This window comes from Triturus cristatus, chromosome 6 (genome assembly GCF_964204655.1).
Source record: "Triturus cristatus chromosome 6, aTriCri1.1, whole genome shotgun sequence".
Classification (NCBI taxonomy): domain Eukaryota; kingdom Metazoa; phylum Chordata; class Amphibia; order Caudata; family Salamandridae; genus Triturus; species Triturus cristatus.
This window is the reverse complement of record NC_140589.1, coordinates 157,128,405-157,144,857: the sequence shown is the minus strand read 5'-3', so window position 1 is coordinate 157,144,857 and position 16,453 is coordinate 157,128,405. Positions and strand designations below refer to the sequence as shown.

The following is a 16,453-nucleotide window of genomic DNA, read 5'->3' as shown; positions in this document are numbered from 1 at the left end:
TGGTTCTTATACCACTTTTTTAGTATATGGTTTGGTCCCCCCCTGGGGCCCAATGTTAATAGTGCTATTTATTGTGTCTATCAATGCTTGTTTGATATTGTAACTTTGCCACAGCTTCATAAAGTGACTGTGGGATTCTGTCTAGAATAAATACATATATTGTATATATATATACCTGTGTGGGCTACTCTTTCATTTGGTTATTCAAGAGGTTATGGTAAAACAATACGCTTAACACTCCTTCAAGACTTAGCCTGAAGGCTGCTCTCCACAGCTACCACTAGGATAGCTTTCTTTAAAGGTTGTCTTAAGCCTATCATCAATAAGAGTCGAATTGGACTGGTGCAAGGTGTCCCTATAACTAGGAGACAGCATATGCCCGGCCAACTTCTCACAGCCTAGTACGTTGTCGGTGTCAAAAAGTATTTGCTCTCTTTCAGACATTTGCTGAAAAATATTACCAGTACTTCCTGCTTAATTTTCTACTTACTAGTTAATTATTTAATTGTTTTGCTTCAAGCCTTTATTTTAAATATATTGTGTGTTTACTTTTACATTTAGAAAAAGAAAGGGAGATGAAATTGATGGGCAGGTGCCCTCCAAGAAGCAGAAGAAGGAAAAGGAGAAAGAAAGCAAACATCAGAAGCTGATAAAGGTTTGTCTCATTATTTTTGGCTTGTTCCTCCACTTCTAGTGATCGACAGCCTGAGAGCAGCAGCCTCTTATTTTAACACGGGCTTTATTGAAATTAGGTGTTGAAACCCATTTATATGTTCTTTCTTTGTAACCAAATAGTTTGCGATTCGTGTTGTCCACTTGTTGTCGTTGACAACTGTTTTTTATTTCAGTCACTGAAATAAAGCATTCAGGCTGTTGAGTTTCTCTGTATGAAGGGAGGTAACATGTAAATATTGTATATTAAATAATGCCTGTTTTGAAATGAACCAATTACGATTTGAGTTCATGATATCAAGTCAAGTGGATAGAAGTGTAAAATGAACAGGATTAAGAGAAGGTTTTCTTTTATGTTAGGTATATGTTTCAGTTGTGTTCATTTTTGGGGTACCTATTTTGTGTAATTTGTCAGCATCCGAAACGATGAGTGCATAGAAGTATTGGCATATACTTTTTTAGCAATCCCTAAATCATGGTCTAAAAAAATGGTTTGCCTACCGTTTTTCAAACAGTGGGTTGTTAGTCCTAATAAAGGAGTTTGATCAGATAAACAATACATACAAAGCACTGCCTTAAACTGGATATACACCAAGTTCTAGTTGATAAGTTTTGGAACTTGTCAAAGTAGTCAAGGAGTTTATTTCTCATTCCACTATACAGCCTCCTTCACAGCAGTATGCAGTTATAAGAAAGGGCCCTTTTTAGGTCTCAGCTAGCGAAGGCTGCGCTTGCGCAGTCTTGTTTGCGAGATTTAACGTTTTTCAGTAGTGGGGCTTTAACCCGCCCCTCTTCTCCATTGGCTGGCCTCTTAAATGCTGGTCAGCCATTGGAGAAAAGCTTTGTCTGTCGAAACAAGCCCCGTCTTTTTCGGATTCGGGGGCGTGTTTTTTCGCTTCTTTCTCTTTTTGAAGCCCGTCCCTTTTACTCTGGTGGGCGTGTTTGTATATATATTTTTTTTTTTACAGGGACGTTCTCGTGTTTATTAGGTCTCGTCTACCGAAGGCTGCGCTTGTTGATCCTTCGGGTCGAGTTCGCGCTATATAAATATGCACAATCATAGGTGGCTTTGGAGAACGCTATTAGTGTCCTTTTGTTGGCGGGGAGTGCTTTTGGTTCTGTTCTCACGGCGGCTCCCTCGGTCACAGGACGGGCTCACAGTTGATCGAGCCAAGCCCACTGTGTGCGCGGCGACGTTGCAGTTGCTGGAGCCGAGCTGCGCGCCCGGGCTGAGCGGAGGGCGAAGCATGCACTGAGCCTCGGAGCGGGAGGCGCTGGGATTGCAGGGTCGCTGCTGACCAGGCGAGGAGGACGCAGCAGCCATGAGCTACAGCGGGCTGGGCGGCAGGCGTCCGGCGTGGAGAGCGGGGCTGGGCCACCCGGGCGCCGCTGCTGCTGTGCCTGGCCACCGCCGCAGGGACAGCCGGAGCGGTAGTCCAAGCATGCGAACCCGAGTGTACTAGGGCGAGTAGTTAGGGGCGAGACTCGATTGAACCCCCTTGAATCGTTCGGGGTTACGGGTGAGACGGCGGCATGCAGAGTGATGATGGGTGATACTGTAGTATGGAGTGAGCCTCCATTGCCGTCTCTTGCATGTTTCAGAGTGGTATAGTATGGATGAGACTCCATTGAAGTTACTCAGATGCTTCGGGGTGGTTATGTGTGGAACTGTGCCTTCGTTGAAGTGAGACTGAATTGATCTCGGAATTCTTCTGTGATTTTGGGGGGGGGGGAGTGGGCGCGGGAGTACCCTTCCGGCGAGTCCTGATAGTTAACATGCAGCGGGCTTCATGCGCTGTGTATAAAAACGGACTAAGTTCGAAAGTGCCTAAAGACAGTTCTTCGTGTGTATAAATGAAGGATTGCAGGGTCCAGAAGGGTTTCGTGAAGCCCCCGCCGGCCGTGCCCAATGCTGGCGTTGCCGATCAACAGGCCGCTGCCTAGTGTTGATTCCACCTTGTATGACCTCACACTATGCCCTCCTATTTGACTATTGTGGGTTATTTTTGACCCCTTCTATCTTCTTGTGTCACTGCTTCCCCGTCTTTCCCTTTTCTGCCTCTCTCTCTTGCTGTGGGTCAAAGTGGGGTGATGAACATGTCACAGATCCACAGTGAGTGCGGACGCCCACCATCTGCAAACAAGACACGCAAGTTTCCTAGATAGCGTGCACTCCTTCACGTACCTCAACATTGTTTTGGGGCCCCTTCGCGGCGCTAACAGGGAACTCGTTGGTATGTGGTTTTGATGTGTTAGGAGTATCCCTTCGGCTTCTACTACGACACGCGCTCCGCTGCCACCTAAGGGTTTATCCTGGTACTCGATGCGGTGGGGTGCCTGGACCAGTTAGGAGTGGCTTTGCCTCCGAGTTGCAGATACTGACTTGCAGGCTTCCGACACGTCTGCATAGCCGCTTTATCCGTGGAGCTGCCCGTGTGATAGATGTGTTGGGATGTAGTATGTACGTTTGTGCAGTCTTGCCTCCCACCAGAGTCTCTGTGCATGTAATATGTGTGGCCAGCACGGTGCCCCTGCCGTCCATCTGGCTGTGCATCTGATGTCTCTACCTGTCAAGTCTCTGGACATCCAGTATGTATGTGTGCCAGTACCGCACTGCCCTCTTCTATACAGATCCCTGCACTGTGCATGTCACGCGTCCGTGTACATTCTCCTCACGTGCTGCATCCGCCCGTGTCTGGATCCCCGCTGCTGGTTCACGGGTCTCTGCACGCGCACTGCTCGGTGTGCCCGTGCTAGTCTATCGCGCCCTCGTTGTCTGCATGTGAGATGTGTCTGTGTACGTTGCGTCAGGCTCCCTCTACCTGTGTACCTGTCCGCGTACGAGGTGCAGCTATCTGAGGGTATCCGGGGCTTCCATTCCCCGTTCCCTTCCAGATCTCTGGCACCCATCTAAGCGTGTGGGATGGGGGTGTGCACCGCATGTATAATGTGTGGGTTCATTTCTATGCATTGTACAGCCGTCATGCCAGCCTCTAGTACACATCACTGCCTTGCGCCCTTTACCATGAGTGATAGAACTATATCAGTTGCACCAAGTTTGTATTTTACCGGGGATTGCATTGCCTCGATGGCTGCCCGTGTACCGCCTATAGATGCCTGTAGACCTTCACACGTGTGTATAAAACACGCCAGATCTCCCCTAGCAGTGTTGTGTAATGTGTGTACACCTGCTTGTTTGGGAGATTGCGTGCAGGATGCTCTTGCACCTGTTTGTGTCACACACCCCTTGGTGGTTCACTCCTGGCGCCTCCCATATCCTGGGTCACCCTTCCCTGTCTGCTGCAGTTAGACCCGGGTAGCCCCAGGTGGGCGATGGCCGTACACGGCTGGCTCTCCTGACAGGGCTATGCCTGAGTTGTGTCTGGTTCTGTATGTGTGTGTGCGGCTGTGTGTGTGTGTGTGTGTGTGTGTGTGTGTGTGTGTGTGTGTATGCGGCTGTGTATGTGGCTCTGTGTATGTATGTGTGGCTCTGTGTTTGTGGCTCTGTGTGTGTGGCTTTGTGTGTGTGGCTCTGTGTAAGTGTGGGTGGCTCTGTGTAAGTGTGGGTGGCTCTGTGTGCGTGTGGGAGGCTCTATGTGTGTCTGTGTGTGTGTGTGTGTGTGCCTCTGTGTGTGTGGCTCTGTGGGTGGCTTTTTTTGTAGGTGGCTCTATGCGTGGGTGGCTCTGTCTGTGTGTGGGTAACTGTGTGTAGGTGGCTCTGTGTGGGTGGCCCTATTTGTGTGTGGGTTGCTCTATGTGAATAGCTCTGTGTAGGTGGCTTTGTGTGTGTGGCTCTGTGTGTGGGTGCAAATGCAATAGGTCTTGCATTTGAGAGAGATTAAGCTCTTGACATTGTTAATAACAATGCCGTTTCTTTAAATGTTTTAAAAACAAAAACAAAAATGTCATGAGCAATGCAATAGCTCTAACTTTAACAATGCCGAGACCATTGCATTGTAAATGCTTGTTTGCTTGGTGTCCCCCGCTTTTTGCTAAACTGCTGATATACTTTGGCAGGAACCCAGGGCACACTCAGTCAAACAGGTACCCAGGGCCTATGTTCTTTCCCTAAACTGCATTGAAAACTAAACCCAATTGGCACTCTTTGGCCATAGGTACAAAGGGCACTGTTGCCAGGCAAGGCCTCTAAGGGCTGCAGCACTTATTGTGCCACCCTTAGAGGCCCTGTACCTTTACATACACACACAAAGCCTTTGCAGGCTGCAGGTTTTGGTGCAGAAGAAAGTGAAAAGTCGACATGGCACACATCCCTGTGTACCATGCATACAACTCACTGCCCTGGTGTAGGTCAGCCACCCCTCTAGCGGAATGCACTATACCAGTGGTAAGGGTACACCAATAACTCAATTTCCTTCCACAGGATTGCATTGACTGCTTTTTCCTAAAAATTGTTCTAATTGTGGAGTTGGTTTTGTATGAGAACTTAAACTGCAAATAACTAAAAACTGCTTTGCTTACCTTTTCTCTAGGAAATGTTCCAGTGTGATATCTAAGCATATCACACTGTGCAGAAAAATTCATCTGCAAAGTAATCTAACAGTAATTTTAACTGTATTTATAGTGTTTACAAACCTGTAAGTAAGTGATTTTCATTCAGCTTGCTTGTGTTGTTCAACTTGCCTTGAAAAGTACCATTTACACTTACATGTACCAGGCTTGCTTGGTCCTAGAAAATAAATACAACTAAATAATATATTTATACAAATCAAATTGGTCTGAGTTCAGTCTTTGAGTGTGTGACAATATTTGCTGATTGAGTGTGTACAACAAATGCTGAACACTACCCTCTGATAAAGCCTTACTGCTCGCTCACTCTACCACAAATAAAGAGTAAGGTGCTATCTACTTTTACCTCTGCCTACCTTTGGGGTTCCACTGGACGATACGATTGTGTTCGAATAACAAAATCGCATTTACTTACCCTTTTCAGGAAATATACCAGTGCAGTATCCAGGTGTACTACACTGTGAAAGAAAAGTATTCTGCAAGGTAAAATAACTAATAATAACTAAAATAACCAAAGTATTTACAAAGTATATGTACAGTATTTCAAATTTCAGTAGTTCCACTGGACTCTGTGCACACTATACCTCATTTTGGTGTAGTATATACAGAGCCAGCTTCCTACAGCTATTGACTATGTACAATGTCAGTAACCCTTAAGGACTTCTATTTTTTGTATGCAAATTGTGCGTTATAAAAAAGGGCTCCCGGTTTTATGGTATTTTTGTTTTGGGACATTTCTGTCTGTATTTAACCTTATTTTTTTTTTCAACTTTATCTGTATTTATCCATATTTATTATGGGTTTAGTGAAATAAATAAAGCTGAAACTGGTATATTTACACATCTAATTAACCAATAAATATGCAGTCATGCTTGATTGCCTTCCAGGTTTCAGTGATATGAACACCCGCAGAAGATAAATCAATGCATTTATGTGAAAATATGCACATTTCAGTTTCAGCCTTGTGCGTATCTATTGCTGTTTAAGCCTTTTTACTAAAATTCCTTTTTTTAACCTCCTCACCTATCAATCCGCACAGTTAATGGCCTGGCAATCATGGCAAAGTGTATTTAGAATCACTGAAAAAGCACCGAATTTCCGTTTTTATCCACATTTAAAAATAAATACAAACAAGAAAATAAATGGTTTTCTCTCTGTGTGTTCCTATAAAAATCAGTGAAAACAGGGAGCCTTAGTTATAAATGGCATTCCCAACTTGATTGTCGCCAGGTGCAACACCTGAAAAGACTGAGAGTGATTCAGCCACGGTCTGAAGGATAGGTAGGTAGATGAGTAAGTCTTATAGTGTGTGTTTTTTGCCAGGGTGAACAGGAATTATATCAGCAATGTGAGCAGCAGCCTGGTTTGCATCTAGTTTAGCAGGTTAGGTTTCACCGAGGTGAGCTGTTATCCTAATTTAATTATTATCTGGAGATGTACCAGTAGTCCATGCACATTGAGTTTCACCTTCATGGCGAGTCTTGAACTGCTACTAATGATTACGTCTAAACTCATCAGTTGTACAGGTGTTCTGACATCGCCACCTTCTCTAGCAACAAGCCTGCCAGATTGATGATTCTCTTAGATTGGCAGATATGTTTTTTGAAGGTGCCATCATGCTATTGTCAAGGCTAAAAATGTGCATTCTGGAATCTACTGATATAGGTTAGGAATTCTTATGAAATCCCTTCAAGAGCAGGTGTGTTTTCAACAAGATGGTTTTCTATCTTATTCTAAGAAGTGCTGGAAATCTACACTGAAGCTGTTGTTAACTTGTCACATGATCACCATAAGTAGGTAGGACTGCAACATTAATCTCTAGTTTTATCTAGTTTCCATAGCCGTGAAGTGAAATTTAAATTGCATTGATTACTGCTTTCCGATGGGACACACGAGAGATGGAAACCTGCGCCAAGGCTTGCATTAATGTGTGATCTGATGGTCGTAGACATGCGTGTATCCCATATTCAATTCCTCATTCATGTTCAGTTTCCATAAACTTGAAATAAAGTCTCAATAATGAATGCCTTCAGGTTATTCAGAGAAGAGTTGTTCCTCATTCTTTTCTTGCCTTACAGGAGCAGACAGATATGTTTTGGAAAATAAAGGATGAGCTAAAGAAAGCCTGCTCAACCAATGATTTGAAGGAGTTGCTAATTGCGAACAAGCAGGAAATACCGTCTGGCGAGTCCAATGTAAGTTAAGTTGCATCTCTGAGGTGATTTACTTGGTTTTGGATTCTATATACAGGCCAACCACCTACTTCCATATGATCTTGTTAATTTTTCCAGATTTTTGAAGACTAAACCATTTCTCTTAATTGGCTTTGTTTACGCCCATTGAGAAATGTTTACTGAAGAAGCATACACCCTTCTTACTGTTAATCACTTTGTAAGCTGTCCTCGTGCAGCATTTGTATTCCGCACTCTTACCTTCATTCGGTATCTAGTTGCTGAAAATAACGAGTGTTTGTGAAATGCTGTTATAACGGCGCCCCTTCCCATCTAGAACTGGAATGTGCTCCTTCCTCTGCATTTTCTTTAGACCTGTACGTGTTTAGAGGGCAACTTCTTCATTTGCCTTCTTCCTTTATACCTCTGACAGCACAGAAGTCTCACAAGCATTTGTTTTCATGATAGTGCTTACAAATCAAATAAACCATTAGGGCAGTGGTAAGTTCCTAGTTGTATGTTTACATTATTTTCCTTGAATCCCTTATTGTATGAATTTTAGTAACTGTGATGGTATAGATTTCTTGTGATTTTATTTTTTCTTCCTTAGATTCTAGATCGAGTGGCTGATGGAATGGCATTTGGAGCATTGCGCCCATGTGAGGAATGCAAAGGGCAGCTTGTCTTCAAGAGCGATGCTTATCACTGCACTGGAGACCTCAGTGCCTGGACCAAATGTGTTGCCAAAACCCAGACGCCAAACAGGAAGGATTGGGCTATCCCAAAGGTAATTTTGCGGGTGATGTGCTGTAGGTAGGCAATAAGACTTTCTGTATACTTAGGATGAATTTGAAGTTTCCATATTACTAGTGCCGCCCAAAGATAATGACTCGGTAGGTGTGTTGTCTACGGCAGTGGCTCTTAACCTGTGGTCCATGGCCCCCTGGGGGACCGCAATACCTACTCGTGGTTAGCCACTGCTAAGAATTTAAAAAATATGAACTGGTTAATAAAGTGTATATAAATTAAGAAGCAACATTGAACATTTTAAAACGGGTAGTAAATTTGAAGGGATTTGAAAATGGAGGCTAAAAGCCAAATTGGTGTCTTCAGATTGATTTGTGGGAGCGGTGCAAATGCGCAAACAAAATATAGTATGGTATATGGGTGGCCTCCGTTGAATTTAGAAAATCCCTCACCTTCCCATTAAAATTAAAATGTTCTGTTTTTTATTAATTGTGAATTAAATAAAACATTTCTTCATTTGTGTATTTGTTTGATGAATGCTTGTTTTGTGTATTGCCATGAGGTTCAAATCATCAAGATTTGCTTACATCGGGGTCCATGGCTTCCAGAAAAGACTCAGTGGGGGCCCCGGAGTCTACTAATGATTCTTTGGGGGCCAATGGATTCCAATAATGATTAGGTGGGAGTCCAAAGAAGTCAAAAGGTTAAGAACCACTGGTCTAGGGAACTACATAACATTATTGCTGTGTTATATGACCATATGGTAAAACCTGAGATAGCAGAAGGCTGAAGTGTCCAAAGGTATACATTGAGGTGGGAAAGTGGATAAATAAGTATTGGCGAGTTCCTGAATTACTTAACCATCTCACAATAGGGAAATATTTGAAGAACTACACTATCATGAATGTAATTCATAAAGGCTCACCACAGATTTTTGCGTTGATCTGAAAGTCGAGCGTAAATTGCGCAATTGCAGTTTCAGCCTTCGCTTTCATCCTTCAAGAGTGAAAAGAAAAGAAATCAAAGTTGCTGCTGTTACCTGGTGTCCTGCTAAATAGGATTAGAGTCTCGGAAACCAAACATATCCTCTGTGATGCTGACCTTCCTCAAGCTATCCACGAGAGTGATTTTGTTAAGTATGGCTTTTTTAAAACAAGTTAGAACATAAGCTCCAAGTACACAAACAAGAGCAGTTTGACAGCGATTTTTGTTTGAGAGTGTTACAGTTCAGGGCAATTAACTACCAAGGGATTAAACTGACTGTATTGATTTTTAACCTCTCCAGTAACATTTATTGAAACCAGAGTTTCTGAAGGTAAGATCTGTGCCATACCCCAGAACTGGGGCCCCTTGTCTGGCAATTGAGATACCACGGCTGTGATCCATTTGAAGCAATAAGAATCTTATAATCTCCTTTGACGTGTTGTGCTTTGCATAGGTAATCACCTTGGGTAGGAAAAGAGTTTGGGGGAAACAGAGAAATCCTTTCAACCAACTTATCAATGAGAATTTCCCAGAGACTCGGGTTCTAGGAACCTGAATGCTTAAGAGAGACATTGTGTGTTTTCTTTTGTAGCGAAAAGATGGCTGTCCAGCTTCCCAAATCTAACATTGCAGAGAGTACTTCATCGTTTACGACCCAGTTGTGTTGTTCCAGCCGATGGCGACTCAGCTTAACCACTTTGTATTCTTCAGAATGGGGGGCCAGCTATCCCTTGCCCACATCCAAATAAATTGAGGTTCTTGGTAGAGAATTCCGTATCTCATCCCATCCTTGCTTGTTTAGTTAAAAGATTGTAATTGTGTTATTTGTGGGAGAATAGGTCTGAAGGTGATGACAAGAATGGAGGACTTCAAGGCAAGGTAGACTTCATCTACCATGGCAAATTGACTTGATTGTTCATGAAGAACACAATATGTCTGTCTCAGTGGTTCGTGCTTGTCATCCAGCATAAATTCAGAGGCTGAGCAGAACAGCAGATCCACCAATGCAAGCTACAGGCTCCCATTTCGAGATATAACTGATGTTGGGGGTGCGTTTGATAAGTTAAGTTTTTAAAAAAAAAAATTTATTTTAATTTTTGAATGACAATCCCCCCGTGGTGGTGGGAGAGGAATTAAGAATGAAACCATAATCATACAAACAAATGTCTTTAAAAAGTTGTACAACAGAGATACATTATTAATTTGCCAACCATTCTTGAAAGGGAGCCCAATTCTTAGAAGCAATTAAACGTCGTGTCTTTCCTCTAAACTTTTGTACAGCGGTTTCTAATTTAAACCAGGCCAGCATCCTAGCCTGCCAATGACAGAAAGTGGGCGGCTGAGGATTTATCCAAAGAGAGGTAATACAGAGTCTAACCATTGCCATTGCAATAAACAAGAAGGCCTGCATATGTCTTGATCTCTCAAGGGCCATAGAGTATTGATAACCAGTAATTACCATTTCTGCAGAGATTTTAATAGGAGACTGAGTAATCTGTGTAAGAAAAGTTTCAATTTGATTAATAAAGAGCGACAGCTCAGGACAGTCAAAAAACATATGAAGAGAGTCTGTAGACCGAAATTTACATCTTGCACAGAATGAGCTTTTACCCCCAGTAACAGTCCCCCATCTGACCATTTTTGCAGGCGTATAATAGAGATTGAACATAGCCATATAACTTTGGGTGCGAAGAGTACCAGAAACCAGAACAGTCCTAGCTAACATCAATGGGAATTTTAAGTCGATACAGGGTACTCCAAATGTAATCGCCCATTTGCTATTATGATCAGGAGTTGAGACAGAAAAGAGTGATATATAGTCCCAGTTTTTACTTTCCTTTGGACTAATTGGACTATTAAAATTTTGTCAAACAAAATTGGGTTCAAAAGAAATTTTTTATCAAGAAAACTTCTAATTTGTAGATATTTAAAGAAATGATTAGACTGTAATTTAAACTTGTGTTTTAAAAACAGAAAAGAGGCCATCGATCCGGAGTCCACAAAGTCTCCGATGTCCCTCAGACCCTGAGAGGCCCAGATGGAGACTACACCCTCTTGAAATATTGCTGGAAGTAATCCAGAGGCGTTTAATGGCATATAATAATTGAGCTTAGGGATGGAAAAATGGCGCCTCACTTTTTGCCAGATCGTAAATAGAGCCCATACCACCTTGAATCTGTTTTTTTTTTTTTTAAATAACTTGGCTCAAGGATGTGTGTTAGTATTCCTTTTGTGGCATCACCTAATGCAATTGAGTATACTGATGGTGCCAAATGGGGCGATGTCTCGGCAGTCTCCCCTAATAATGGAAAAGCGAATTGCTGAATCATGGCTGCCCAGTAATAATAAACTAAGTTCGGGACTGACCACCCCCCACGGTCCTGCGGGAGGCAAATCCATTTGATGGCCCTTGGCTTACGGTATGCCCATAAAAACCTTTGACAGATCCTTTGAGCTCTTATTAAAGTAGAGTTAGAGATTAATAGTGGGATAGATCTAAATAGATATAAAAATTTGGGAAGGACGAACATTTTAAGGACATTGCAACGCCCAAATAGGAAGAGATGGAGATGATTCAGCCTTTCTAGCTTCTTATGAAGCAGATCGATAACAGGAGAGTAATTCAAATCAGAAATCTGTTCGACTTCAGCCGAGATCTGAACGCCCAAATATGTTGCCTGTGAGCTAATCGGAACCTGAGAAATTGGCATAGCCGATGTTTGAACAATTTGTGTTTTTGCAATATTTAGCTTGTAGCCCGAAATTGAGCCAAATTGAGCTGCTAAAGTCTCCAATGCCGGAAAAGAGCCAGCGACATTATCTGTTAATACTACTATGTCGTCGGCATATGCCAATGCCTTGTATTCGATACCGTGAGCTGTAATTGGAGAGATATTTTGAGATTTTTCTATCAGAGACCAAAAGGGATCGATGAATAGGGCAAAGAGAAGAGGAGAGCAGGGGCATCCTTGTCTGGTGCCCCTGCTGATAGAGAAAGAACATGATTAATTCCCTGAGATACGTATTTTAGCGATTGGAGATATGTACAGAGTTTGTAAAGCCTGAATAAATTCCGGCGCCATACCCTTCCAGTGTAGGACAGCCCATAAATACCCCCAGGAGACCCTGTCGAACGCCTTCTCGGCGTCCAACAGGATCACTCCGAGGGGGGGGTTTGACACTTTGGCCCAGTCTAGAAGGGCAATAACCCGCCTAATGTGGTCAGTCGTATCTCTGCCAGGGATGAACCCATGCTGGCGGATGGAAACTAAAGGAGAAATTATTTGCGCTAGCCGAAAAGCTAATATCCTAGAGTAGATTTTACTATCCGTGTTTATGAGTGCTATGGGCCGATATGATGCAGGGTTTAGTTCATCCTTACCCTTTTTCTTAAATAATACTATTGTTGACTGCCGCCAGGAATCAGGGATAACCCCCTTCTGGGCAAGTTGATTAATTTCTAGCAGCTGCCGCTTAAATAGATATGAAAACGTCTTATAAAATTCAAGATGAATAAGATCAGGGCCAGCTGCTTTACCATTAGAAAGAGATTTTACAGCAGCCGAAACTTCTTCCCAGCTAATGGGTTCTGCAAGAGTCAGGTTCTGATCAGTAGTGACCTTCTGGGTATCAAGAGATTCAAGAAATTGCGCTAGCCGGATTTGTTGCTGCTCGGCTATGTTCGACTCCTCGGTGTATAGATTTGAATAAAAATCGACGAAAGTATTTAGAACACCTCTAGATGAATCCTGAATTATACCGAACTGATCCTTAACCCTGAGAATTTGACTGGCTATAGCCCTTTGTTGTAAGTGTTTAGCTAGGACCTTTCCAGCAGCTTCCCCCACCTCATACATTGAAGATCGGAATTGAAAATACTTGGCTGCTATATCTTCATAAAGAGGATCCAGAAGATTAGCTTTAGCTAAGGCGACCGCTTTCTGACTAATTGATATGTCCTCACCCCTACGAATGTTGGTACTTAAATCCAACTCTGCTTGTTGGAGTGCTACTACTCTACTTTTAAGAGTCTGTTGCTCTGTCAGCCAGCGATAGGATGCAATTCTCTTGGGTTCGCCGCGCTGGGCAGCTTTGAAAGTATCCCAGACTATGCCAACTGGTGCAGTGGAGCTATTAAGTTCAAAGAACTCTGGGATCCAGACCGACATCCGTTCTTGATATGATTTATCTAACAGAAGCTTCCTATCGAAGGTCCATGATCTAATTTGGTTAGCAGATCGATCCCATAGAAAACTGAAAATAATGGGATTGTGGTCAGATATGGTCCGAGGATTGGTTTGGATCTTCATAGATCCCAAAACTTCAACGGACATGAAAACAAAATCGATACGGACCAACTTTTGATGAGGTATTGAATAGAAAGTAAACCCGTCATGAGTTGGGTAATTAACATGCCATAGGTCTACCAGCCCATGTTCGAAAAGTAAAGTACGAAGCGCCTTATAGACTTGGGGCTTCCGCCCGGCATAGACACTGTGCTTTTTAATATCTAGCTGACCAGGGATATTGATATTAAAATCCCCACAGAAAATCAATGGGTGTGGCCATATAGCTAATTCTAAATTTAGATCCATCAGGACCTGCGGGTCATCTAGATTGAAAGCATATATCGAGCATACAGAAAGCGGGCAGTTATTGACCAGCAATTCTACAATTAGCCATCTGCCTGAATTATCCTGCTTAATCCTTTTAAACCGCCCAACCCCAGCTTTTAGAATAATAGCCACACCCCTGATGGTAGATGTTTGTCGGGTAGAAGCCACTAGATCATAACCCAAACATCTAAGATAGTGATGGCTACCCCAGGGAATATGGGTTTTGCAGCGTGAATCTTTCTGGATTCACTATGCTGTGCATTATTCCGCGATCTTGTGTTTGGGTCCGGATTCGTAGTCTTTTCTTTTTTTTTTTTTTTTTTTTTTTTTGTAGCCCAGGTGGGCGGCGACGACCCACCATTTGGTGCACCTCTCGTGACGTCGTCGTGCTTCCTGCGGAAGTCCCACCTTTGGGGCGCCATCTTCAGATTCTTCTTTCCGCCGTTGGGTCTGGATCGTCATCGGGAAGCTCCAGAATTACAATCGAAGGAAGAAGAAAGAAAAGCGAGTTTCGTCGATAAATACTATGAAGATATCACAGGAAAGGAAGAGATTTCATCAGGAGCGCGAAGAAAGGAGGTTTTGCGCCTTTTTCTTCGACGACCTTGGAGAATGCGCACTCAGAGGCCCTGAGCGCAATGGACAAGACGCCATTCAAGTTCTGCCCTAACTGCCACCACAAGTTCGCGCAGAAGGACCAGCATCCGGTCTGCAACCTCTGCCTACCGGTCGAACACCAGAGTAAGGACTGCAATGCCTGCTCAGCCTTCGCGCCGAAGACGCTCCGGGTGAGAGATCGGCAGAGAAGAGCCAACTCCAGCATGGATGGCAAGGGTAAGGCCCCGTCGCTCTACGATCTGGGCCTCTCCACGGACGATGAGGACAACGTCGCCGAGGCAGCCGAAAACTTCACGGTCGTAGAGACAGACAAGAAAAAAGAAGACTAGGTAAGAGAATCGTCGAGCTCAAAACAGAAAATACCTCAAACACGAGGGTGACTCGAGAAAATCAGAGTCAAAGTCCACGAAGGGAGCCCCGGCGCCGAAAACTTCGACGACCAAAGGGGGAACCATGGACAAGAGGCCGAGCGGATCCTTCGAAAAGGACTCCCTGGTGCCGAAAGACGCCGAAAGGCAAGGGTCGTCGAAGACAACCCAGGAAACGGGACGATCGACGCAAAAAGAACGGTCGACGTCGACGCAAGTTCCGTCGAAAAGACCCGCAGTCGACGCCGAAAGCATCTCCGAGATGGAGAAAAAGAAGAGGCGGCTCGAGGCCGAAATGGAGAACATCCTTCAAAGGAAGAAGGAGTTCGACGCCAAGATGAAGGAATTCAAGATTCCAACGGCTCCACTGACGGACGTTGTCGAAGTCGAGGACGAATTCGACACCGAGGGGCTGACGAGAGATCTCGAAGAGGAAGACGAGACCTATTATGAAGGCGAAGCCGAGGAAGAAGACCAGCAGTCGTTCTACAGCTCAGCGCCATCTACCAGCCACGACATCGAATGGCAGGATCTTGACACCGAAAACCCGGAGGAGCCCGTGGACACGTACCCTTCGAGGCCTTCGCCACCCGACGACATCGGGGTGTACAATATGGTGGTCAGGAGCGCAGCGACAGCCTTCGGCGTCAAACTCGACGAAGAGAGGCCGAAAGCCGATTATCTCCTCGAGACCCTGCTCCCCATCCAGACGAGGAGCCAATTCCTCCCCATGCTACAAAGTGTGATGAATCAGGGGAGAGAAGCCTTCAAGGAACCAGCGACCTGCCGTTCGATCACGCCCAGGACTGAGAAGAAGTACAAGCACTCTTCCCTGGACCCCCCTTACATTAAGGGTAGCGTCACCACCGACTCCATCATAGCTTCCACGGCCAGGAGAAGGGCCAACGTACCAGCAACTTCGGGCCCACCACCTGATAAAGAAAGCAGGAGGATAGACCTCACAGGAAGAAAAGTCGAGAGGAACGCCGCAATGCACTGGCGCATGGCGAATTCAAATGCACTTCTCAATAGGCACCAGTACCAACACTGGGACGAGATGGGGGAGCTAGTAAAGCACCTTCCCGAAGAGTACCGCCAGAGAGCCTCGCACCTGGTGGACGAAGGTAAAAACATCGCCAACTCTTGTATAAAGACGGCGTTGGACGGAGCAGAGACTTCGGCAAGACTAATGGCCATAGGGGTCACCGAGAGGAGACATGCATGGCTAAGAATCTCGGGATTCAAACCGGAGGTGCAGAACAACATCCTTAGCACCCCCTTCAATGGAGAGACACTGTTCGGAGCAACAGTAGACGAGAAACTCACCCAGCTGAAAAAAGAAAACGAAACGGCGAGGTCCATGGGGGCCCTACAGCTGAGGGGAATGAGGCGAGGCAATCCCTCGAGGAGACCCTACGGTCGGGGAGGAAGCCAGCAGGGGGCGTCGCACCAGACGTTCCAGCAGGGTCAGCAGGATGATAGTCATGGACAACAAGGCCAACAGAACCAAAACTGGCAGTACCAACCTCGGGGCCAGTCCTTTAGCGGGAGAGGGAACGGACGTGGCCAGAGGAGGAGAGGGGGTGACCAGCCCTCATCAAAGTGACTCAGCACGCAAGAGGACGCCTACCCTCGACATGCCCCCAAGGGTGAGGCGCAGTACAGTAACATCAGGGGGGAGAGAAGAATCAAAGGCCTACGAGCATACAACACCAGTAGGCGGAAGACTGAGGTTCTACCTTCAGGACTG

At 44.7% G+C, this 16,453-nt stretch overlaps 1 protein-coding gene across 1 annotated transcript in view; it reads left to right on the top strand.

Annotated features, from left to right (window-relative positions):
- Positions 1 to 16,453, top strand: part of PARP1 (poly(ADP-ribose) polymerase 1) — a 331,612-nt gene that overhangs the window by 131,990 nt on the left and 183,169 nt on the right. Inside the window, exons 5-7 of the mRNA XM_085610418.1 lie at positions 562 to 655; positions 7,278 to 7,394; positions 7,981 to 8,157. Of these exons, the coding sequence (XP_085466544.1) occupies positions 562 to 655; positions 7,278 to 7,394; positions 7,981 to 8,157 (388 nt within the window). The remainder of the gene's footprint in view (positions 1 to 561; positions 656 to 7,277; positions 7,395 to 7,980; positions 8,158 to 16,453) is intronic.